The sequence below is a fragment of the Delphinus delphis genome, chromosome 3, assembly GCF_949987515.2.
Source record: "Delphinus delphis chromosome 3, mDelDel1.2, whole genome shotgun sequence".
Lineage (NCBI taxonomy): Eukaryota > Metazoa > Chordata > Mammalia > Artiodactyla > Delphinidae > Delphinus > Delphinus delphis.
The window spans coordinates 114270575-114294070 of NC_082685.1; the positions used below are offsets into that span (position 1 = coordinate 114270575).

The window sequence follows — 23496 nt, forward strand, 5'->3', positions numbered from 1 at the left end:
TGTCCTGAGAAAAGCTAAGGTTGAGAACTGTGATCTCTAACCTCCTGCACCCGCGCTTCCCTGCCCCTCCTGAGAAGGCTTGGAGCACACACTTCCCGACTCCAACTAGTGCGTGGACAGTCTGAGTTGAGCCAGGAGGCCATGGCTGCCTGCCCAGAGAGGGAGGGTCGCAGGGCACCGGGGAAGGAGAGGCGGCAGGCACGCTGTGAGGAGTCCTGGGAGAGCTAGCTCTGGGCCCTGTGTCTGAGCTTCGCCAGCCAGGGACAAGAATTAATTCTAAAGGTAGAAAGAGGAGGGAATTGGGACAGCCCAGAGGCCTTGCTTTCTGACTTTCTTCCCATGCCAGATATCTTTAAGCGGAAGAGCTTGTCTGTCTCCAGGACAGCCTTTAACATCAGGGCAAACAAGCAGCCCTCCCTATTCTGCCCCGTCCTAAGTCCAAGTGAAGCCCCTTCACCTACTCACCATGCCAGAATTGCCTTTGACTGAAAGCATTCCTTTCCCCAAGTTAGAAGGAACAAGGGGTGGAGGTGCAAGCCTTTTGCTGAGAATGAGCTTTTATCATATCCTGAAAGGGGCCCAGTCTGGGGAGATGTCATCAGGTTATCCGCAGGCACTGAAACCTTTGCCCTTTTATGTAAGTGTGATGCTGGTCAGCAAAGATGTTGTCTGGACCTGGTAATGGAGAAGGAGAAGAAGGGATGAATTTGAGGCGTATTTGTGAGATGATCCTGTGGGTGTACAGGAAATGGAAGAGTCGGGTGGCTTTCGAGTTTCGAACTTGGGTCATTGAGTGGATAAACTGAGACAGAAAACACAGGAGAGGTGAAGGTGTCCTGTTTGGCTGTGGACTCATTGATGTTGAGTGCCCGTGGGCTATCTAGTGGAGATGTCTATCAAGCAATTGGATGTTCACGTCAGAAGCTTGGGCAAGACGTAGGTCCTGAAGATAAAGGTGTTGGCAATGTATATACATGGAAGGTATACATGGAAATCCCGAAAGCAAGGAAGAGTGTTTGTGAGAAGAGCAGTAAGCTAAGAATAGGACCCCGGAGAAACCCACAGAGGAGAGACTGAGGTGTGGTGGGGAGGACCCAGATTCTACGGAACAGTTCAGCGTTGATAAATAAGGTATGGGTCTTTAAAGGAGGGTAATTCAAGTGAGGGTGAATGAGAGTATGGCATTCCTAGGAGAGCTTTTTCAATCAATCTGTATAAAAGAAAACTACAAAAGTAAATCAGGTTCAAATGCCTTGCTACCTCTTCTAAGGAAATTGGGTACAATGATTATGTCCTCGTTTAAGATTTATTGAGATGTGTAGGGAAATTGTATGTGGGCTCCTCAGACCTCCCCAGTTCTCAGTAACTGAACCTCCTGGAAGCAGGTCTAGGAGCTTGGTCAGCCCTCCTGTCCTCGAGCCTCTGGGTAATACTCCCTGGATTTCCCCATTTCCTGCTGCTCCCCAAATAAGCACATGTAATGCCCTTCTGTTGGGTAGCCCATTTTTATCTGTTAAAGTAATATAATCATTTTCAACATTCTAATAGTCCAAAAGGCTATTCAGTGATAAGTAAATCCCCCTCCTTCCCAGGCTCCAGATCCTTAGTCCTTCTGGAAGTATTGGCCTGTGGGCCAGATCCAGCCAGCTGTCTGTTTTTGTAAATAAAGTTTTATTGGAGCCCAGCCACACCCAGTCATTTGCACACAGTCTATGGCTGCTTTCCCACTACAGCAGCAGAGGTGAGTAGTTGTGACAGAGAAAGAAAAAGTTTGGCAACGTGTGCTCTTTGTGTCTAGGCTTCTGGGTGTATATAGTCTTTTTGAACACATATGTGAGCTCGCTCTACACTGTTTGTTATTTCCGTTTCACAGTCTACAGTGGGGACTGTTCCACAGGGATATGTGCAGATTCTTCTCAGGCTTTTTCACCGGGTGAGGGTGCAATTAATCAATGCCCCGTAGGGCATTTTAGTGCTTTTCAGTCTTTAGCCTTAACTTCAGGGAAGCTTCTCATTACACACCTTCTTTGCGCACACATGAGCTCTTCTGGATGGGTTCGTAAAACTGACAGATTCTGCCAAACTGACCCCTGGCCCCCACCTTCTCTCAATGCGTCAGGTTCTTTTCATCTTAAGGGCTAAATTTCTAATCCCTGTGAGGAAATGGGGCCTAACAAAATAAATAAGTGAAATGTGCAAGTTTACCAAATTTGTATAATCTATATAAAATTTTAGTGTCTAATACTTACTATAGCTCCTTTGGGGGTCTGCCCACTGCTCTTATTTCTGAAGGTGGGTGTCTTAGTCCGCGCAGGCAGCTATGATAAGATACCACAGACTGGGAGGCTTATCGACAACAGAAATGTATTTCTCACCGTTCTAGTGGCTGGAAAGTCCAACATCAAGGCTCCAGCAGTTGCTGTGCCTGACGAAAGCTTGCTTCCCAGTTCATAGACAACAAGCTTCGCACCGTGTCCTCACATGGCGGAAGGGGCAAGGGAGCATCCTGGGGTCTCTTTTGTAAGGGCACCAATCCTATTTATGCGGACTTCACCCTCATGACCTAAAAATTTCCCCAAAAGCCCCACCTCCGAATACAATCACATTGGCAATTAAGTTTCAACTTAAACTTTGGGGCGGGGGATGCAAACATTCAGTTTATAGCAGTGATTTACTGGGCTTTCCCCATTTGACATCAGATCTAGATCTCATCAGGATCTGAAGGTAGAATCAAGATGGATATTCCTGTTAGCCTCAGGTGGGTCATTTGCATTTCTAATGACCTCTTGACAACATCCAATTCTCTAGGCCTCTGCCCAAACCAGAGCAATCCCTCCCCAAATATGCTAAGCACAAATACAGTCAATTAAGATACTTAGTACCTATATTTTAGGAGTTAACATTATTTTTCATTCTATTTGGTAACCAACATCTCTCAAAATTAGGTATAGTTAACACAGACTACGACAAAATACAACCATTGTACCTATTTCCATTTCCTTGTTTCTGGATTCTTTTAAGGACAAGAATCTTGTTTTAATCATCTTTGGGCCCAGCATTCCGCCTGGTGTGTGGTAGGCACCCAGTGGGTGTTGGTTGAACTGAACTAATTTTCTCTTCCTATTTCAATGGAAGTATTCCTTTGTTCTCTTACAGAATGAAGACATTCAAATGTTGTTTTAAATACCACCTAAAGCAGAAAGTTTTCATCCTGTTTCTAACCCTATGGCTGTTCTCCTTGTTGAAGCTTCTAAACGTGAAACGCCTCCTCTTCCCTGAAAGAGGCATTTACTTGGTTGAGTACTCGCTAAGTACCTCGCCTTTTGTAAAGAACAGATACACCCATGTTAAGAATGAAATCGGGTATGAGATTAACTGTTCAGGTGTCTATGAACAGGAGCCTTTGGAAATCGGCAAGAGTCTGGAAATAAGAAGAAGAACCATCATCGACTTGGATGATGATGATGTTGTGGCAATGACCAGTGATTGTGACATTTATCAGGCCCTACGGAGCTACCACGAAAAGCTTGTTTCAAGGGAGGAGAAAAGCTTCCCAATAGCCTATTCTTTGGTTGTTCACAAAGATGCAATTATGGTTGAAAGGCTAATCCATGCTATATACAACCAGCACAATATTTACTGCATCCATTATGACCGTAAATCATCTGATACCTTCAAAGTTGCCATGAACAATTTAGCTAAGTGCTTCTCTAATATTTTCATTGCTTCCAAATTAGAGGTTGTGCAATATGCGCACATTTCCAGACTCCAGGCTGATTTAAATTGCTTGTCAGACCTTCTGAAGTCTTCAGTTCAGTGGAAATATGTTATCAACCTGTGCGGGCAGGATTTTCCTTTGAAATCAAACTTTGAATTAGTGTCAGAGTTGAAGAAACTCAATGGATCAAATATGTTAGAGACAGTGAAACCCCCTAACACTAAGATGGAAAGATTCACTTATCACCATGAACTCAGACAGGTGCCTTATGAATATGTGAAACTACCAGTGAGGACAAACGTCTCCAAGGAAGCCCCCCCTCATGACATCGAGATATTTGTTGGCAGTGCTTATTTTGTTGTAAGTCGAGCATTTGTTAAATATGTTCTCAACAGCTCCCTCGTTAAAGACTTTTTTGCCTGGTCTAAAGATACATACTCGCCCGATGAGCACTTTTGGGCTACCTTAATTCGGGTACCAGGAATCCCCGGGGAGATTCCTAGGACAGCCCAGGATGTGTCTGACCTACAGAGTAAGACCCGCCTGGTCAAATGGAACTATCTAGAAGGCCTTTTCTATCCCAGTTGTACTGGCTCTCACCTCCGAAGTGTGTGTATCTATGGAGCAGCAGAACTAAGGTGGCTTATGAAAGACGGACATTGGTTTGCTAATAAATTTGATTCTAAGGTGGACCCTGTCTTGATTCAATGCTTGGCGGAAAAGCTTGAAGAACAGCAGAGAGAGTGGATCACTTTATCTTCAGAAAAGTTATTTATGGCTAAAACAGCCACAACCACATTATGATAAAGTCATGATGGAAATAAGGTTAATATGGAATTGCATGCTATACCATGGCCAGTACCATTTGCGTTTAACCTTCTCATAGTCTGAAAGGTGTCTACAGTTCCACACACAAGGGAAAGTGACCTGGCCTTTAGTGACAATTAGTCTGTGGTTGGTTGGGTGTTTTTTTGTATGTTTTTGCTTGTAATCTCACTGAGCTAAATGGGAGATTTTCAACAGTCAGTAATCTGATATCTATTGAGTTCCTGCTATATGCCAGGCACTTTTTTTAGAAACATGTAGGAATTGCATCCAAGTTGTGATGAGTTATACAGTGCCCTCAAGGAGCTGTGGCTTACCCCAATCACACAGCAACCTTAATATCTTAAGTTGTCCACCTAACAGGGTCCCACTGAAGAAGCTGTGGAGTGTGCGGTAATTATATAACCATAATAACCACCAGTTTCAGAGCAGTGTTGACGTACAGTGACCAACATTCCACTTGCCTCTTAATTCAGCTCCCTAGACTTTTCTTAACCATTAGAATATTAGAAGGAGAGACTCTACTACCTCAGAAGAACTAAAAGAATTGTCCAATTTCCTGCTTGCCAAAAGCATAACTTACCTTATGGTACCTCGCTTATTCAATTCAGGGTTGGGTGACTCTGTTGGGGGGGCATTTCCAGTGTATGGATGTTAGGGAGGGGGTGAAGTTAAGTCGGACGATTGGGACGGGTGGTGCCTGAGGAGGAACAAAGGGATTTGGGTGACTTTTCCATCATGTTACGCAATGGTGTCATGAATGACCTCCTTTGTAATTCAGCTGTTTCTTTAATACATTTACTGATTAAAGTTAAAAACTGATTAACAGTTCAAAGTGTCACTCTCCAGAACATTGAACCTAAGTCTTTCTGTTCATAGATTATCATTATATGTAAGTTTTTTTTACAATGGAATAGTATAATTTTGTTTTGTGGAACTGTCAAGCTAAGAATCACTAAATTTTCTTGAAAAGGTTGTGTGAAATATGACAGCTTACTAAATTAACTATTAGTCATTAAAATAATGTACTTACTTCTCTGGCAACTGTCAAGTGGAGTCCAAACGTAAACTTATAAAAGCTCTAAGTTCGTTGCAGTCTTCTCAGCTTCAATCCAAGAGAGAAAAAGCTAATTTTCCTAAGGACATAGCAAGAATAATCACTAATGATATTTTATGAAAACTACACCTTAGAAAACTACCAAAATCAGTCAAAATATACATATATTTTCATGTAACTATTGTGCTGGAGGTGAAATGGGACAGGAGTGGTGTCCTCAGAACAGGCTATAATATTTTTCTGTCTCCTGGGAAATAATGGAACTCATGTAAGAAATTCTCCATGATCTTATGTTTCAATGTCAGCCTCAATAACTACATAAAGATGTAGTAATCAAGACCAGTATGAGACTGTTGGAAGACAAGTATTTAAATGTTTTCAAATGTCTGTGTTCTACATGTGAAATGCCTTTTGCTTGTTTTAAAGTTTATGATACGATCTGCCAAGTGGCACCATTTCTCTGTTCCTTTCTTTTTCTCCTGAACTTGTTTGTTTTCCCTTTTTTCCCCCTACCCCTTTCAAATTACCAGTTTGTCCATGTGTGTGACCGTGACAATCTAATCACTATGATTCCAGGAGCCTCAGTTTTCTTGGTCTATAAAGTGAACAGTTGGATGTGTCCTTGGCTTCCTCACACATTTCTGGGTGAGAATCAATTGAGATAATACATAAAGTGGTTTGAAAATGAGGACAAACTATTGAAATATCAGCGAGCAGTCTTACTATGAGGCAAACATAGGTCTAACCCCATTGTGACACTTAACCATTTACCTTTTCTAAAAAACCTTCGCAATACAAAAAGAAGCCACAATTGCAGGGGCAACTTTTATAACAGATTCCAGGTACTAAGAAACCCCTGTCACCACATCTGGGGCTCCTTTTAAACGAATAAGATTAGCAAATTGGTCCAGTGGCTTAGATCAGGAGTAGGGGTAGAAATACTTTTCCTACTATCCAGGCTTAAATACACAAAGCCCTGTCGAAATCTTGTTTTCTATGCCTTTGGTCGTCAGAATAAATGAAAATGATGAAACATAAATATCGACCTCCTGGTCTGGTGTCTTGCCTCCTGGTGAGAAATGATTCTATCCCTTGTTTATTGGGAAATTTTCCAGTGGTTAATCACTTTAATGCCATATTCAAATGAAACATGGCACCAGGAAGAGGCGGCAGTGCCTTCTCCACATGGACATATTTCTCAGGATTCAATTCCTGACATTCCAGGGAGCTTGTCAGATCATTCTCTCTTGCCTTGGAAATCCTGCAGATTCCCTGCATGTCTTCAAACCTCCATCAAACCTGATTCTTCCCTAAAGCAATTTGGTATGATTCTCTCTAGTCTGGACAATGTTCTGCAGTCTGTGTTTTATAATTATTCTTTGCATAGTATTTATTGAATCTAGATTATCATTTGGCAATGAGACCAGGACCTTGGAGTTTGTAAATTATATTAGATAATATTAATAGTGAAAGAGCTACCCAAATGTATCTACATTATGTGAATAATCTACTGTAATAATATTTAAAGACCAGTGTTGCTGCTATTTTTAATGTTTTGGTTATTTTAAGTGAAATATATGTAATGTTTTAAACTTAGGGAATTAAATTTGAAGATTTTTCTTGCCTTCCAGAATGTGAATATTATACATAAATATATATATATATATAGACATATTGCAGAGAAAACAAAATGACAATCTTTTTTGAGAATGTAAAGTGAATGTACTCCATTTATGCTATAACTGTTGTTGTTGATGATGGAATGAGTTTTGATTTTTGTTAACATTTTTATCAACTGGTCTCTAAATCTCCTAATTTTTTTTTTGTTTTTTGTTTGTTTGTTTGAAAGACATATTTCTCATTGTATGAGTTTTAAGTAGATTGGTTTTGCATTTTTGTATTATGCTGCTACTAGATGTTAACTCTCCGGTACTGTCCAATAAAATGTGCTCCCAAAACCAAGGCCTTGGAATCTTTGATGCTTCCTTTTTCAGGTTGTGCTGGTTCCCCACAAAGATTCTTTCCGTTGATGACACTTGCCCAGTATTTGAAGAGCACAGTTAATTTCACATCAGAGTAAAAAAATTCGGTGTGTGCACTATACACAGAACATAGGCACACAAACTTGAATTTAATTTGGCAACATCTCAAAGAATCTTTCAGAATTTCTCTGTTTTCATTCTCCTTCAAGTTGGTTTCTCCTCTAAGATTAACTATCTAGATAAATATTCTTGTTTCCTTGATTACTTTATGGAAGTTTATTCTCAATAGAGTAGGGTGAGCTCTTTATCTCACATCCCTCAATCCCTGGAAAATCAACTCTTTCTGCACCAGAATGCCTGCCTTGGTTGTAAAGCCCCATGAACATGAGGACCCTGGCTCCGCCAGTATCCTCAGGCTCGGTTGGTGAGTGATTCTGGATGAGTTTCCCTGTGTCCTGAATAACACCATCTTTTCCAGCTCTACTGAGCAGAGGAGCATTTGTCATCGCTGATCCCCGCGCTCCCACCCCTACTCTGAAAATCCCCCTGGTCAGTTAGTTTTCTTCTATCACACTTCTAAAGCTGTAACAGTTCCCAGCCTCCCTAGCTGACAAGGAGTATGCATGTCACACTCATAAATAACAGTCCATCTCAAGGAGTAGGGCCATTTTAGGAAGCTTCCAGATAAAAAAAAATTAACATCTACTTTAACCTAAGGTTAATTCTAGGTCTTGCCAAACTGGACAACTATGTAATCCCATGAAAGAAGTTGGACTGCTTTTGGTAGTGGCAGTGGTAGGATGGGTAGGTATACAGCATCACATTGAAGACCCATAGGCTTGATTCCCAGATTAGCAATTCCATATATTTTTAATTCCCTTCGGTGCCTACAAATCTGCATCTAAACTAGGACAACTGGCTTCTAGTTTCATGAAACCGATTATGAAGAAATCTTGGCAAGGGAAAGGAGATGATTGCAAATTTATTCCTACTACTTGGAAAAAATTTTCTATGATGATGCATAATAAACAGCTTGAGCTGTGCTTCAGAGACAGATGATCAGTGTGTCAACCCACGAGGATGCATAAGAGCCACAGGAAGACTATTCACCTGACCTCAGGTATGGCCTTCACGCAGAGTAGCACTGTCCTTCCTGGGAGCATCGTGGACAAAGTCATGCAGAGGACAAATAGGAAAGAATCTGAGGAAAAATCTTGGTCAATGACCTGGGTACATTTATTTTACTTTTTTGTTGTTGATATTGCTGTTGTTTTCTATAGAACAATAAAGGAAATCTAAACAGAAATCATTCATATTCATAATTCTAACATCCTGACAAAACCATTATAGTTCTCTGAATGCCCTTCTAATCTTATCCGTACCCATATCCATTTTTTGTTTCTTCCCACTACCAGTATATTTTCAATCACTTTCCCATGTTGCTGCATGACCTTTATGGCTATCTAATGGTCATACCATAATTTACTCAGTCCTTCCTTTATTGTAGGACATTTGGATTGTAAACTCCTTTTATCTTTCTGTCATAAATAATGGAGCTGTGAACAGCTTTATACATAAATCTTTTTCTTTCCTTGAATCACTTCCTTATTTCTGAGCGAGGAATGACAATCCTGAAGAGAATGGATTTTTCAAAATTTATTGGTTTTTATATATGTTGCAAATCTCCCTCTCAAGGAATTGTATAGGACAGTCGGTTGGTGTCTATCAACTACAGCCTCAACCTATGTGAAATACATTGTATTTATTTATTCTGATGAATGGCTAGTCTGATTCTCAAAGGTAAGCAAAGACCTTTGCCTAAAGCAAGGATGCAGCCAGTCCTCTAACAGATCAAAGAAGGTGTTTAATGTATGGTTAATAAAGAGCTCTTTCAGAACAGTATTATTCTCGAAGTTTAAATTCTGATGACTGCTCCATTCCAGGAAGGATCTAAAGGCTGCTAGTTCCTTCTAGGATCCATTCTCCCTGGCTTCTGTGGTTTAATTCTGAGCAACAATATGACCAACTGTTAATTCCCAGCCTTCCTTTTGTTAACTAAAATTTCAGAAAAGGAGACCTGACTGAAATAAGTAGGCATTTACTGGGGAGTTGTTAAGACTGCAGCCAGGGAGACAGTTTCAAGAAGCACTTGAATTATGTTCCCTGGGACTACAAAATGGGGGAGGCTTAAAAAGGCAAAACCCCACAAGGTTAGATAAATTGTCATGAATTAGAATTGAAGCTGGCAAAAAGTAAGAGTGTTTGTTAAGCAAGAGTTGGTTGAGATCTGAAATGATTACACAGTTGCAAAGAGGGAGAGAACTTTGAAGCTACAAGTCTGCAGCTAGCAGATATTGTTTTAAAAATGGCTGGTGGTGTCCTTCCGTTTGATATAATTCAGAGAAGATTCAAATTCTCAGTGATGTAGGAAAGTGTCTGAAACCACATCCAAAATGGCCATCCAGCTCCATTTTGGATGCCTGAACCATAGTTCCTCTCTTTTGATCTTCAAATGAACTTAAATATGCAGTCACTTTCAACTAATGGTGGCAAATGAGAAAAAGCAGAAGTCATTGTACAGGGAAGCTGAAAACACACTTGAAAGGTGGGTTACCTAGCTTGCCTTTCCCCCACCTCCCTTACTTTTTCATACTCCCTGGAATGTGTTTGTAATAGCTGGAGTTTCAGCAGCCATTTTAAAGCCATGAGGGTGTAAGTTATAAGGCAAGGATAGAATAAAAATATGCCACTTGAACCACCCCAAACTACCTACCTCCAGTCTTTTTTTATGGGAGAAAAAAACTGACATGTACCTTAAGCTACTGTTACCTCACTTCTCTATTACTAACAGCAGAACATGATCCCTAGCTTAAATGATGTTTTTCTAGGACATTGCAATCATTCACCCATTATTTAATTTTGTCTTAATGGCTACTAATTATTTTTTTATTCAGGGTTATTATTAATCCAGTTTTACAGGTAGTTTCACTCACTGTTGTTGAGAAGACCACTTGTGCAGGAAATATGGAATCCAATATGCAAAGAGGTGAAAGGGATCCCTAGGGTGATGGTGAAGGGACATCCTAGGATGAAAGGTGGGTACCAATGGAAATGGCAACCAGTTCAGACCGGAGTAGGTCAGAAAGCTTTAGAGATTTCTTCAGGATGATGAATATAATGAATACCTCGTAAATCTGAGTGTATTTATTTAGAAGCAAATTAGACCATCAAGAATTAAGGACTGAATAAATGTCTGTGGGAAAAAATTATGAACTCAAAGGAGAAAAATGAGTGGTACAGCTGTGGCTTAACTGGAGGTACTGTTTTCCTAGTCATAATCATATGATGTTAATCATGTACTATTTAAATGTTGATCTAATCAACACGATGCTGATATAATTTATTGGGAACTTGGGGAGATCAAAAGTGTGAACACATGGGGTGGGGAGTGTGGGTGTGTGTGAAAGATATCAAAACCATCTCCCATGGTGGTGATCAATAGGTAATGCCTAAGACTGAAACATCAAGTGTAGGAGTATAAGGATGTCATTCAGAAACGTGCAAGTAAAGCCAAAGAACCAGTTCAGAGAACTGAAACTAGTCTCCTCCGAGGAAGGGAAACGGGGGAAGAGATGGAAACTGCTGATTTTTTTTCAACAAGCCTTGCAACCAGCTCCACAAACCTTAAAATAAAAACTGGGGGTGGGAGAGACAGACACTGGAAAGGAAAAAGACATGATCTGTGATCAAAGGATGATTGTAATCTAAAAACTAGTGCAAATAACCAGAAACTTAGAAAGGTAGCTACTGTTTCTGTCTGCTCAGCCCTTGTCCCACCACCCATCCCTCCCAAGTCTTCAGAAAACAGCCCTCCTGGCTACAGAGGTGGTCAGGTGACCCAGGGTGGGCCAATTATAGTCCCTCACAGCCACAGTGAGTGGTCTGAGTGGGCACATGACCTAAACTAAGCCAATCGGGGCTCCTGGGACTTTTCAAATTACTACCCAGGGATAAGAACCTCTTGTTCCTCTCTGATCACAAAACCCAAGGATATACCTCAAGGGCAGTTCTCCACCCCACACCTGGCCAAGTTTGTACCAGCCAACGAAGTGAATGTGCCAGAAGCAACAGAGAAGAAATAGAGAAGGACAAAGAGAAGGTATTCAAGGCAGTGAATCCAGCCTTCCCTGAGACCAGCTCTATGCTGCCCTCCGGTCAGTTAAATCCCAGCCCAGTCAAATCCCTTCTTTTGTTTAAGCAAGGTTAAATTGGGTTTCTTTCCATTGTAGTCAAAAATACTAATACACAGTCAAAAACCGTCAAACAAACAACAACAAAAAAGAAACCATCAAACAAAACTTTAAAATAATTTTATTATGGAAAGTTGCAAACAAACACGAAAGTAGACAGTCTGGCATAATGAATTCCCACAGTCCATCACCCAGCCTCACAATTATTCACATTTTGACAATCTTGTTTCATCTGTCTATCTCTCCACCGTTTTTTCCTTAGAAATATTTCAAAAGAAAATCCCAGACGTTATATTATTTCACTTAGCCCCTGTGCTTTATGCACTGGTCCTGGTAAAAAGTAAGGTGTCAGACAAACGCCTGTTTTGTCCATATTTAAGCTATATGGTCAAATATTGGCAATGTGAGATGGCTTGATCTAATACTTCGATATGAACGTAATCTAACTGCTAAGGATCTTTTTTTTGACATAACCTCCACGCCATTATCATACCTAACAAAATTAAGAATAATTCCTTAATATCTAACACCAAGTCCATTTTCAAAATTTCCCAGTTGTATCAAATATTTGTATCCACCGTTTGCTTAAATCAGGATCCAAACAAGGTCTGCACAGTGATTTGGTTAAAATAACTTTTTGAGTGTTCTCTCATTTAGCACTCTTGAAGGAACCTAGAGAGGTGACACCAAATGGTGGGCAATCCTCAAACAGAAGAAGTCAGAAGAATTAGGTCCCAACTCCTTGTTTATATTATTTAATATACACATATATCACATTAAATAATATACCATATATGTGTGTGTACATGTTCTGTTTGCTTCACATCCATTCTCATTTACCCTTATAAGGCTGGTTGCCATTATCACCCTTATTTTGTAGATGAGGAAGTACCCCCAAGGAGGTCAGCTGACTTGCCCAATATCATCAGCTAGTAAGTAGCAGAGCTGAGGTTGGAATTCAGGCCATGTGGCTCCAAAGTCTAAGCTCTTAGCCCCTGCACCCTGCCTGTACTCTATACTCCAGTCCTTGTGAGCAGTAAAGTGCCAGGCACATGCCTATTATTATTTTATTCCACAAAGTACTGAGATCCTGTAGGGAAGAAGGCGACAAGAGCTTACGAAGTAAACGCTTGAAGGACTACATCCATGTGGCTCAGGTAGAGTAGGGATTTGGGACCGATCTCTTGCATTTCCCCTCTCTAGTCATCCACTCCCAGGCATTCCTGTTTGAGTCCACGAGCCTCACTGCCGTGCTCCTCCCCCGCGAAACTGATGACCTCTAGTCTTCCTTCCCTCACCTGGACCCAGTGGTCATTCCTCTTGGCCTCCTGCTTTATTTACTTTTCTGCTCAGTCCCTTTTGCCTGCTTCCAACCCCAGCCTCCAAGCTAACCCCAACTCTTCAACTATAACATATTCAATTAGAACGATTTGACTCTGGTGGGCCCAGAAGTTAATGAACCCAGCGTTGGTGTTTCAGACTAAAGGGCCCAAGCCCCTCCTGCTGCTGGGCGATCTAATTCTCTCCGTTTCAAATATATTAGCCTTGGGGAATCACAGCAGGCAGCTTTGGACTTCTCCACTGCTATGATACGATCAGCAGGATGCCTAGTTCACGTAGCACTTCCCAGGGAGCTGGCTGCTTCATGAGGACAACCAGAAGCACAGGTGTAGGAGAATCACCTCGTCATTTCTTCTCAAACATGCATATAAATCCCACATGGATCTTGTTAAAATGCAACTTCTGATTCGGTAGGTCTAGGGTAGGTCCCAAGATGCTGCCTTTCTAACAAGCTAACAGGTGGTGCCAATGCTGCTGGTCCGTGGACCACCCTTTGAGTAGCAAGAATCTAGATCACTGGTTCTCAAAACCAATTGCACATTACAGCCACCTAAGGTGCTTCTAATTAGGGGAGAGGTAGGTGCAGGGAGTTATAAAAGCTCCCCAGCTGATTCTAATGAACAGTCAGCGTTGAAAAATACTACTTTGGAGGCTGAAGCAGCAGCAGGAATCGGGTGGTCAGTTGCATGAATCCCTGGCCAGATGGAGGAAGTGAGGTGGTCACAGGAAGGTGGGGCTCCTGGCTTGTAAGCATCTTCCTTCCTTGTGCTTCCTGCCTCTCCTTGCTGTCACTTGCGTTTTCTCTCTCTTTTATTTTCCTCCTACCAATCCTTCCACTTCCCAAATCCTCATCTCAAAAAGAAAAAAGCTGAGCAAACTGAAAATCAACAACTCTTCCTACATCCCTCAGCAAACTGAGGTCACAAGGCAACCATCACCCTGAAAATTGGAGAGACAAGAAAAAACAGAGAATCACAACCCACCAGGAGCACAAGTCCACAGCGGGAGCCAATACCAGTGGGGACACTTCAATGTAAGTGACAAATTGCCGGAGGCTCAGGGTGGACTAGCTTGAAAGTTAAAAATTCCAAGGGTGGGGGTGGGAATGGGGGTACTTCTAGGGGACCTCTACTCTTTTGTTTATTTCCTGAAGCTGCATCAGATTCTCAGAGTGAAGACTAGAGAAAAGTCCCCTTATACTTCCAGCAAGTAGAGGGGAAAAGAAGGTGTGGCTTCTAGGAAATAAATCTTTGTGAAAAAGATGTTGGAATTAGTAAACAACCTTAAAATTGAGCAAGTAGGTAACTAACACACAATCAATGATGGGGTTATTAGATGCTACATGCTGGGGATTGAGGATAAAACTGGCTCCCTCTCCTCCAGGAGCTCGTGTTCTAGTGGGAAATGCATATGTGCAGACAACTGAAATCGCACAACGTGGCCTCTCCCGTTGCGGAGCACAGGCTCCGGACGCGCAGGCTCAGCGGCCATGGCTTACGGGCCCAGCCGCTCCGCGGCATGTAGGATCTTCCCGGACCGGGGCACAAACCCACGTCCCCCGCATCGGCAGGCGGACTCTCAACCACTGCGCCACGAGGGAAGCCCGAACCCGCGGTCTTTTAATTGATATCACACACCTGGTCTCAGGACTTGATGAAGCTCAGGTTCTTTATGTCTCATCCCAGAAAGAATTCAGTGAGAGATAAAGTGATAGGTAAGAAGTGGACTTATTTAGAGAGAGATGTGTGGTTAGTTTTTATGGACTCGGTAATTTCATAGGCTAGTGAGTGGGAGGATTATTCCAACTATTTTGGGTAAAGGATGGGGATTTCCAGAAATTGGGCCACTGCCCAATTTTTGGCCTTTTATGATAAGCCTCAGAGCTGTCATTTAGCATGCTAACATATTAAACAAGTGTATAATGAGGCTTCAGGTCTACTAGAAGTCGAATCTTCCACCATCTTGGACCTAGTTTGTTCTAATCAGTCTTTGTCATATCCTCAATGGCTATGTGGTTCTTTTAAAGGTTGTGCCCTGCCCCCTTCCCTTCTGTTTCACAATGATGCCAGAGATTGATAGTTGCTGCCCCTTACATCTTACCTCTGCTTCTTCCATAGTAATAGAACTCTCCTTTTTAGCTGAGCACATGCTCCCCAGAATAAAGATTATATTTCCCAGCCTCTCTTGCAAGGTAGATGTGGTCTTATGACAGAGTACTAGCCAGTGGGGTGTAGTGTCCTTACTTCAAGCAGGTGTCTAAGCCCTCACCCCCGTAACTGTGACTATGACCTCATTTGGAAAAAAGGGTTTCGCAAAGGTAATTAAGGATCTGGCTGTGAGCTCGCCCTGGATATGAGGGGCAGCGGCTCTCCATCTCCCCTTTTCTCTTGCCTACTGGCTGGAAAGCAGATATAATAGCTGGATCAAAGTAGACATCTTAGACAATGAGGTGGAAGCCTCAACCGATAGCCTGGGTTCCTGATGACTGTAGAGTCATCATAGTGTTACCGAGTTAAGTCTTATGGTCCCTGCTCAGGCCCTAGCCCGAGAGCTGAGGCTCTCTGCCTTGGCAGAGAAGAGTTCTTTTTCCTTTCGTGTTCGAGCAGCCAAATAATGACAGAAGCTGAGATCAACACGGCACAAGCTTTATTCAGTGACCAAAGAATGGAGAAACGGGAACTAAGTTCAGATCAACTTCTCACCCCGCTGGTGAGAGGGATTTAATTTTAAAGAGTAAAGGGAGGAGGAGGGAGGCTAATGATGGCGAAGCATATGAATTAGTTTACCGGGAAAGGCTTCTTCCAAGGGAATGGGTTGCCACCACCTTTTTACCCTTTTTCGGTCCTTAACGTCCAGTCATGGTCGCTGGTAGGTATGCCATTTAATATGCTAATGTAGTAAAATCAAGGTGTAATGAGACTCAGGGTCTGTTAGAGGTCAGATTCGTGGTCATCTTCCACCTGGTTTTTTGTCTGTAGCTTCCTTCTTATCTCTGGGCCCTTTAACTTGAAGATTTATGTTAACTCCTGCCCAAGGTGGGAGTTGGCAGGTTTTGAGCAAGGACACTCCTGCTAAAGGTGAGGGTTGGGGGGTTGTGAGCAAATACCTGGAGCAGCTCCCGTAACGACAGCAGCCAACATTTAAGTAAACTAAGAGAAAAATAGATTTCTAATTTGCTGAAGCCTTTGTGACTTTTGGATTTCTGTCTCTTGTAGCAGAACGTTTTACTAACAAATATACCAACTAACCACAATAAATCTGCTTCTTTTTAGGCCTCTCATAAATATTCAAAGTACAAAGCAATATATTGGGCAAGTTCTATTTCACTTAGAATAAAATATAGACTCCTTTATTTATTTATTTGCGGTATGCGGGCCTCTCACTGTTGTGGCCTCTCCCGTTGCGGAGCACAGGCTCCGGACGCGCAGGCTCAGCGGCCGTGGCTCACTGGTCCAGCCGCTCCGCGGCATATGGGATCTTCCCGGACCGGGACACGAACCTGCGTCCCCTGCATCGGCAGGCGGACTCTCAACCACTGCGCCACCAGGGAAGCCCTAGACTCCTTTAAATGGTCAGAAAGGCCCCGGTGTGATCTGACCCCTGTCTACTTGTCCAATCTCATACCACTCTTCTCTGGCCTGGCACAGGGTATACTGCAGCGTTATGCCTGTGTTCCTTCATAACATACATACCTTGTGAGGACGTATTATGAGCTACACGTGCAGTGGGCACACAGCATCAGACCTAGCCCTTACAGCCAACTTTTTTTCTATTTTGCCTATAAGCTAATTTATTTTCCAGCTCAGAGCCTTGACCCATGCTCTTCCCTCAGTCTAGGGCAGGGCTGTCCAATAGCACCTCCTGCATGATGGAAATGTTCTTATCTGTGTTGTCCGATATGATAGCCACTAGCCACAAGTACTGAACACTTGAAATGTGGCTGGTATGTCTGAGAATATAAATTGCTAATTTTACTTAATTTTAGATTAATTTATGTTTTAAACAGCTACACGTGACTAGCAGCTGCCAGGATGGACAGTACAGGTCTCGACCCCTCTGCTCCCCGGGACACATAACTTACTCGTTGAGGTGGTTTTAGAACGTGGTCGCTGATTCTTTGACACACCTCTAACTGAGAGATGGGGTCTATATCCCCTCTCTTTGAATTTGGTTGGGCTTGTGACTATATGACAGAAGTGATTTGTTGTTGTTGTTGTTTTTAGATGTTGGGGGTAGGAGTTTAGTAATTTATTTATTTATTTTTGCTGTGTTGGGTCTTCATTTCTGTGCGAGGGCTTTCTCTAGTTGTGGCAAGCGGGGGCCACTCTTCATCGCGGTGCGCGGGCCTCTCACTATCGCAGCCTCTCTTGTTGCGGAGCACAGGCTCCAGACGCGCAGGCTCAGTAGTTGCGGCTCACGGGCCCAGTTGCTCCGCGGCATGTGGGATCTTCTCAGACCAGGGCTCGAACCTGTGTCCCCTGCATCAGCAGGCAGACTCTCAACCACTGTGCCACCAGGGAAGCCCAACAGAAGTCATTTTAATGTGACCTCTGAGGCTAGGTAAGAAGAAACCTTGCAGCTTCTGCCCTGGTCTCTTTAAGGTCATGGTCCTAGGACACTTGCTTTCAGGAAGCTCCATCACAGAACCTACTCACCATCCTATGAGAAGCCAAAGCCACATAAAGAGGCCCACATGTAGCTGCTTCATCCTTTGAGTCATCCCAGCCTAGGTACCATACTAGTTTCCTGTGGCTGCCATAATGAATTACTAGCAACCTGGGGGCTTAAAACAACAGAAATCCACTCCCTTGCAGTTCTGAAATCTGCCAGAAATCTGAAATCAAGGTGTCGGCAGGTGTTGCCGTGCTCTGAGTCTCTAAGAGAATCTGTTCCATTCCTCTCCCCTAATTTCTGGTGGTATCTGACAATCCTTGCTGTTCCCTGGCTTGTTGACACATCAGCCCAATCTCTGCCTCCACCTTCACATCACTTTCCCCCATGTTTCTCCTCTTCTCAATTCTCTCCTTTCTCTTAAAGGACAACAGTTATTGGCTTTAGGGCCCACCCTAAACCCAGGATGATAGCATTTCAAGATCCTTAACTGTGATTACATCTTCAAAGACCCTTTTTTCAAATAAGGCCAAATTCACAGGTACTGGGGATTAGGACTTGACATATCTCTTTGGGAACCACTATTCAGCCCAATACAGCCCCAGCCATGTGCATGAGGTGGCCTAGAGATGATTCCAGCCCCCGGTTGTTTGAGTTACTGCCAGACCCTCACATTTTCCTGGCTCAGACCCTACACATTGTAGAGCAGACATAAGCCACAATCACCATGCCTTGTTTGAAATCCTGACCTATAGAACTTCTGAGCATAATAAAATGGGATTCTAAGTCACTGAGTTTGGGATGGTCTATCACACAGTAATAGATAACTGGAAATTCCTGTTCATCTTTTAAGGGCCTGATCAAGTAACATTTCTTCAAAGAGGCCTCCTGAGATACCTCCTCCAAGTCTAAATTACATTCCCCTCTTTACTTTTCCTTTCTGGCACATATCACAATTTATAGTTGTAAATGTCGTTAGGTGTTTTTCCTTTTTTTTGATTTTTGGCTGCATTGGGTCTTCATTGCTGTGCGCAGGCTTTCTCTAGTTGTGGCAAGCAGGGGCTGCTCTTCGTTGTGGTGCACGGGCTCTAGGTGCACGGGCTTCAGTAATTGTGGCACGTGGGCTTAGTAGTTCTGGCTTGCAGGCTCTAGAGCGCAGGCTCAGTAGTTGTGGCACACGGGCTTTGTTGCTCCGCGGCATGTGGGATCTTCTGGGACCAGGGCTTGAACCCGTGTCCCCTGCATTGGCAGGCAGATTCTTAACCACTGCGCCACAAGGGAAGTCCTGTTTTTCCTTTTTAAATGTCTCCCCCACTAGACCTAAGTTCCATGAGGCCAGGGACCATGTTTGTTTCATTCAACACTACGTCCTCTGTGTGTACCAGGCACACAGTAAATGCCCAACCGATACCTGCCAAATGAATCAAATTCTGAGCTTTCTGTGACTGAATCTACAACTGACGCTTCTTTGTCATCTGAACTGAGGCAGCTCTAGGAAGACATTATTTATTTAGCCTTTTTGCTCTCAGCAGATGAAATAAGCCAGCATGCAGCAAGTGGGAAGCAAAGTGTTCATTTTCCAAGGCTCAAACCTCAGTTCTTGCCGTTACGGTTCTTTGCATTTGAATAATTGCTGTGGTTTTTAATTGTGGTGGAAACAAATGAACAAAAGACAAAGCTGGTCAGACAGCCAGGCTTTGAGAGACATCTTTAATTTTTTTAAGAAGCATCTGTAAGTTCACAAATGAACCTTAAATTGTCCTTGTATGTGAGTGTGAATCTCATGATACATTCTTCCATGAAATGAAAGCTTAATGGCAAATCATACAGCATGGGCTCTCCCTGGCATCTTTGCCATCATCCGTCTTGTTCTAGAAAGTGCATGGGTACAAATTCTGCTGTTACTTTTCTTGGAACAGAAAGAAAAATAGGACTTGGAACAGAAAAAAAAAAAAAAAAGCCAGAAAGAAAAAGCAAAATGTGCTAAATAATACCAAGAATGGTCAGCTAAAACTTGTAAGCAGCTGTACAAATGAGTGTAGGGATAGAGCCTAAGATAAGTCAGGAGGTAGTAAGCATCTTAAAAACTGAGTATAAGCAGTTGGTGCTCACCTTTGTCACTCTCACACAGGTCACTGGTGATTGGAAGGACTCCTGACTCTCCCAGATGCATCCATCTTCCCCACGGTAGGAATTTTAACATGATCTGCAAGACCCTACATGATAATGTTCTGTGTTTTCTCGGATTCTGTATTTGTGTATCTGGCATCCGTTAAGCACAGCACCAAAGCTCAAAGTTGCTTACCCTTCGCTGTGATCTGGAGCCCACGCTCTGAACCACTTCCTTGTCTACCTCTCACACACCAAGCCGATGTTTTCCTTGCCCTAAATCACCTCAGGGCCAGTGCCCACCTCTATAGCCAGAGCCCGCCTACATGACTCAGACTAGCCACGCCTCTGCTGATTCCTCTGCCTTTGCTGTGGAAACCCCATTCAAGGCTGTGGCAGGGAGGCTTTCCCCTCACTCCACTTCTGCCTTGTGACCGAACCCGGTTCCTCCCGGTGTGGCCCTGTGTGGCGTGGCACGCACCATCCCCCCAGGAACTGTAAGCAATACATTTTTCTTTCAATGGCATTAGCATTTCCACGTCATCACTTGGTCACCTACATAAATTGAAATCCATGGTGGGTACAACTGAGACTGATCAGCCCTTGGGGCCTTTTACAGTCGTTGTTTCCTCTGCCCGGGAGCCCTCTTCCCCTGTGTCCACATGGCTCCTCTCTCACTGCATTGAAGTCTCTGCTCAGACATCACGACATCCAAGCAAGGCTTCCCTGAGCACGCATCTAACTAGCATGCCTATCTAGCCTAACTAGCTGTCTATCCTTTTTTTTGTTTTGCTTTGTGTTTTTTGTCTTTTTAATTTATTTATTTATTTATTTTTGACTGTGTTGGGTCTTCATTGCTGCACACGGGCTATCTCCAGTTGTGGTGAGCGGGGGCTACTCTTTGTTGCAGTGCATGGGCTTCTCATTGCAGTGGCTTCTCTGTGTTGTGGAGCACAGGCTCTAGGGCTTCAGTAGTTGTGGCACACAGGCTCAGCAATTGTGGTGCACGGGCTTAGTTGCTCCGCAGCATGTGGGATCTTTCCGGACCAGGGCTCCAACCTGTGTCCCCTGCATTGGCAGGTGGATTCTTAACCACTGCGCCACCAGGGAAGTCCACCCCCCTCCTTTTTTTAGTTTTTTTTTTGTGGTGCGCTGGGCCTTCGTTAGGGCGCACGGGCTCTTCACTGCAGGCTTCTCTCTAGTTGTAGTGCATGGTTATGTGGGATCTTAGTTCTCAGATTCTGTATTTGTCTATTTGGCATCCATTAATCCCTTGGACTTGGAACAGAAAAGTTCCAAGATCCCCTGACCAGGGATCAAACCTGTGTCCCCTGCATTGGAAGGTGGATTCTTAACCACTGGACCACCAGGGAAGTCCCTAGATGTCTATCCTTTTGTCCTACTTTATTTTTGTTACTAGCTCTCATCACCACCTGACTCGTTTGTGTGTTCCCTCACTCTGCACCACACAGAACTTAAGTTTTCCTAGAGCGAGGCACAGATTTTTGTTTTGTTAACAGCGAAGTTCCTACCACTTAGAACAGTGCCTGGCACACAGAGGGTGTAAAATATTTCCTAAATGATGAAATTTTATTTTTCCAGAGCAGCTGGCCTGTTAATGAGTACATTAATGGCCGAAATCTCCTTCAACTTTATAACTCTCGTTGGGCCCGGAGATCCGTGAGAAGCCAGTGCTCTGGATCAATAAGACATGAATTTCTAAAAGGGAGTAAGTGGTTCAAAAACATATCCTGGGGAATCGCAGGATAAAACCCCAAGCAAGCTGGTTAGTGGAATTAATACTGGGGGTTAGGACAAGTGAGCAATTACCATTCCGGAATTATCAGGCCCTCCGCCATTCCTCTGAAAATCTGCCTGGCATTGGGTTATGGGCTCTGTAACTCCTAGGGATTAAGGAAAATACTTTCCTTTATCATTTAGGAATAGCGTCATGCCCCCCCATGAGGTTGAAGCAGGGTCTAGGAAGCATCTTAGCAAGGGTTGGCCCAGACACCCTTCAGTGTGTGCCGTGTGCTTTCCCTCCAGAAGGAGCCTAAATGACTGTGAACGCAGCTCACCAGTTGTACAACTCAGCTCAACACTGGTTCACACTTGATACTGGCAGCCTTTTCTCCCAATGAGCACATTTCAGAGGAAAGCTGCTTATCACACGGTGCTTATAATGATGTATCTCAAAAAGATCTGTATACCATGTAGGTAAAGAAAAGTCTAGCAATACTGACCAAAACTATAGAGGCTTAAAACAAGGGAGGGGAGGTGGAGGGAAGAGAGGAAGGAAGGAATTTCTGCTCTCTGAAAGACAGGAGAACTTACATTCTCACTGGTATGCCCCATTGCCTCTGTGAAAAACGTCCCCCAAATAACTTTGATGCAAGCTGATGTGGAGGCTGATCCACTACTGACCTTAAGATGTTTCCTTTACCTAACCCAGAGGCTATCATTTAGAACTAAAACTAGATCAATTTTTCTCTAGTCTCAGAGGTTAAAGACATTATGAGATTATTGACATGAAGAAAGTTAAAGAAAGGAGAATCAGAGAATAAGAATTTGTAAGTCTCCTTTTTCCGGTAAGCAGCCTGAGGTTACCTCTAAAAATGGAAAACCCCACAAAATCATGCAAGTCAAGAGGTTCAAATCTCCATGTTCACTTTAAGAACACTCGTGAAACTGCCCAGGCCATTAAGGGTATGCATATTTGAAAAACCACCAAGTATCTGAAGGACGTCACTTTAAAGAGGCAACGTGTGCCATTCCGTCGTTACAATGGTGGGGTTGGTAGGTGTGCCCAGGCCAAACAGTGGGGCTGGACGTACGGGTCAGTGGCCCAAAAAGAGTGCTGAATTTTTACTGCACATGCTCAGAAATGCAGAGAGTAATGCTGAACTTAAGGGCTTAGATGTAGATTCTCTGGTCATTGAGCTCATCCAGGTGAATAAAGCCCCCAAGATGTGGCTCAGGACTTCCAGAGCTCGTGGTCGGATTAACCCATACATGAGCTCTCCCTGCCACATTGAGATGATCCTTACTGAAAAAGAGCAGGTTGTTACTAAACCCAAAGAAGAGGTTGCCCAGAAGAAAAAGATATCCCAGAAGAAACTGAAGAAATAAAACCTTATGGCCCGGGAATAAATGTCACAAAAAATAAATGCAAATAAAAGTAAAAAAAAGAAAAAGAATTTGTAAGTCTCTCAGACTGTCAGGGGACAGAGGTCTAACAGGCGGGGCTAACCAAGTTCTCGTCTGCATGGACCCAGATAAAGTTGGGCCACAGCCACGCTGTTGTTTACTTGCCATCTGTGGTTCCTCTGTAACCGTCGCATTAACTGTTTGCAGCAGAGATGGTCTGCAAAGCTGAAAACATTGAATATCTGGCCCTTTACAGAAACAGTTCGCTGATCTTTGGTAGCTATTAAAGGAGCAGCGTGACTTACCAGGCTATCGTGATCTTACTGAAATATTTCTGAGGACTGTGTAACGCCCTTCACTTTGAGTCCCTCTTTATCAAGCAACGTTCTGAATGTAATTGGGCTTCTGGAGTATGTTTCTCTATTAAAGAAAGAGGATGTGCAGACTTGCTACACG

The 23496-nt window shown here is 43.2% G+C and overlaps 1 protein-coding gene and 1 pseudogene across 1 annotated transcript; both read left to right on the forward strand.

The window, feature by feature from the left end:
* Positions 1-1059: 1059 nt before the first annotated feature.
* On the forward strand, positions 1060-4522 carry GCNT4 (glucosaminyl (N-acetyl) transferase 4). Its single transcript, XM_060007008.1, has 2 exons — positions 1060-1131; positions 3157-4522. Exon 2 carries the CDS (start codon positions 3158-3160, stop codon positions 4520-4522), a length of 1365 nt encoding a protein of 454 aa, XP_059862991.1. The 5' UTR covers positions 1060-1131; position 3157.
* Positions 4523-22517: 17995 nt separating this feature from the next.
* On the forward strand, positions 22518-23043 carry LOC132422191 (large ribosomal subunit protein uL22-like; annotated as a pseudogene).
* Positions 23044-23496: the final 453 nt, after the last annotated feature.

Excerpts from the sequence above, each read along its gene's own strand:
- GCNT4 (XM_060007008.1), top strand. The coding sequence starts at position 3,158 with ATGAAGACATTCAAATGTTGTTTTAAATACCACCTAAAGCAGAAAGTT.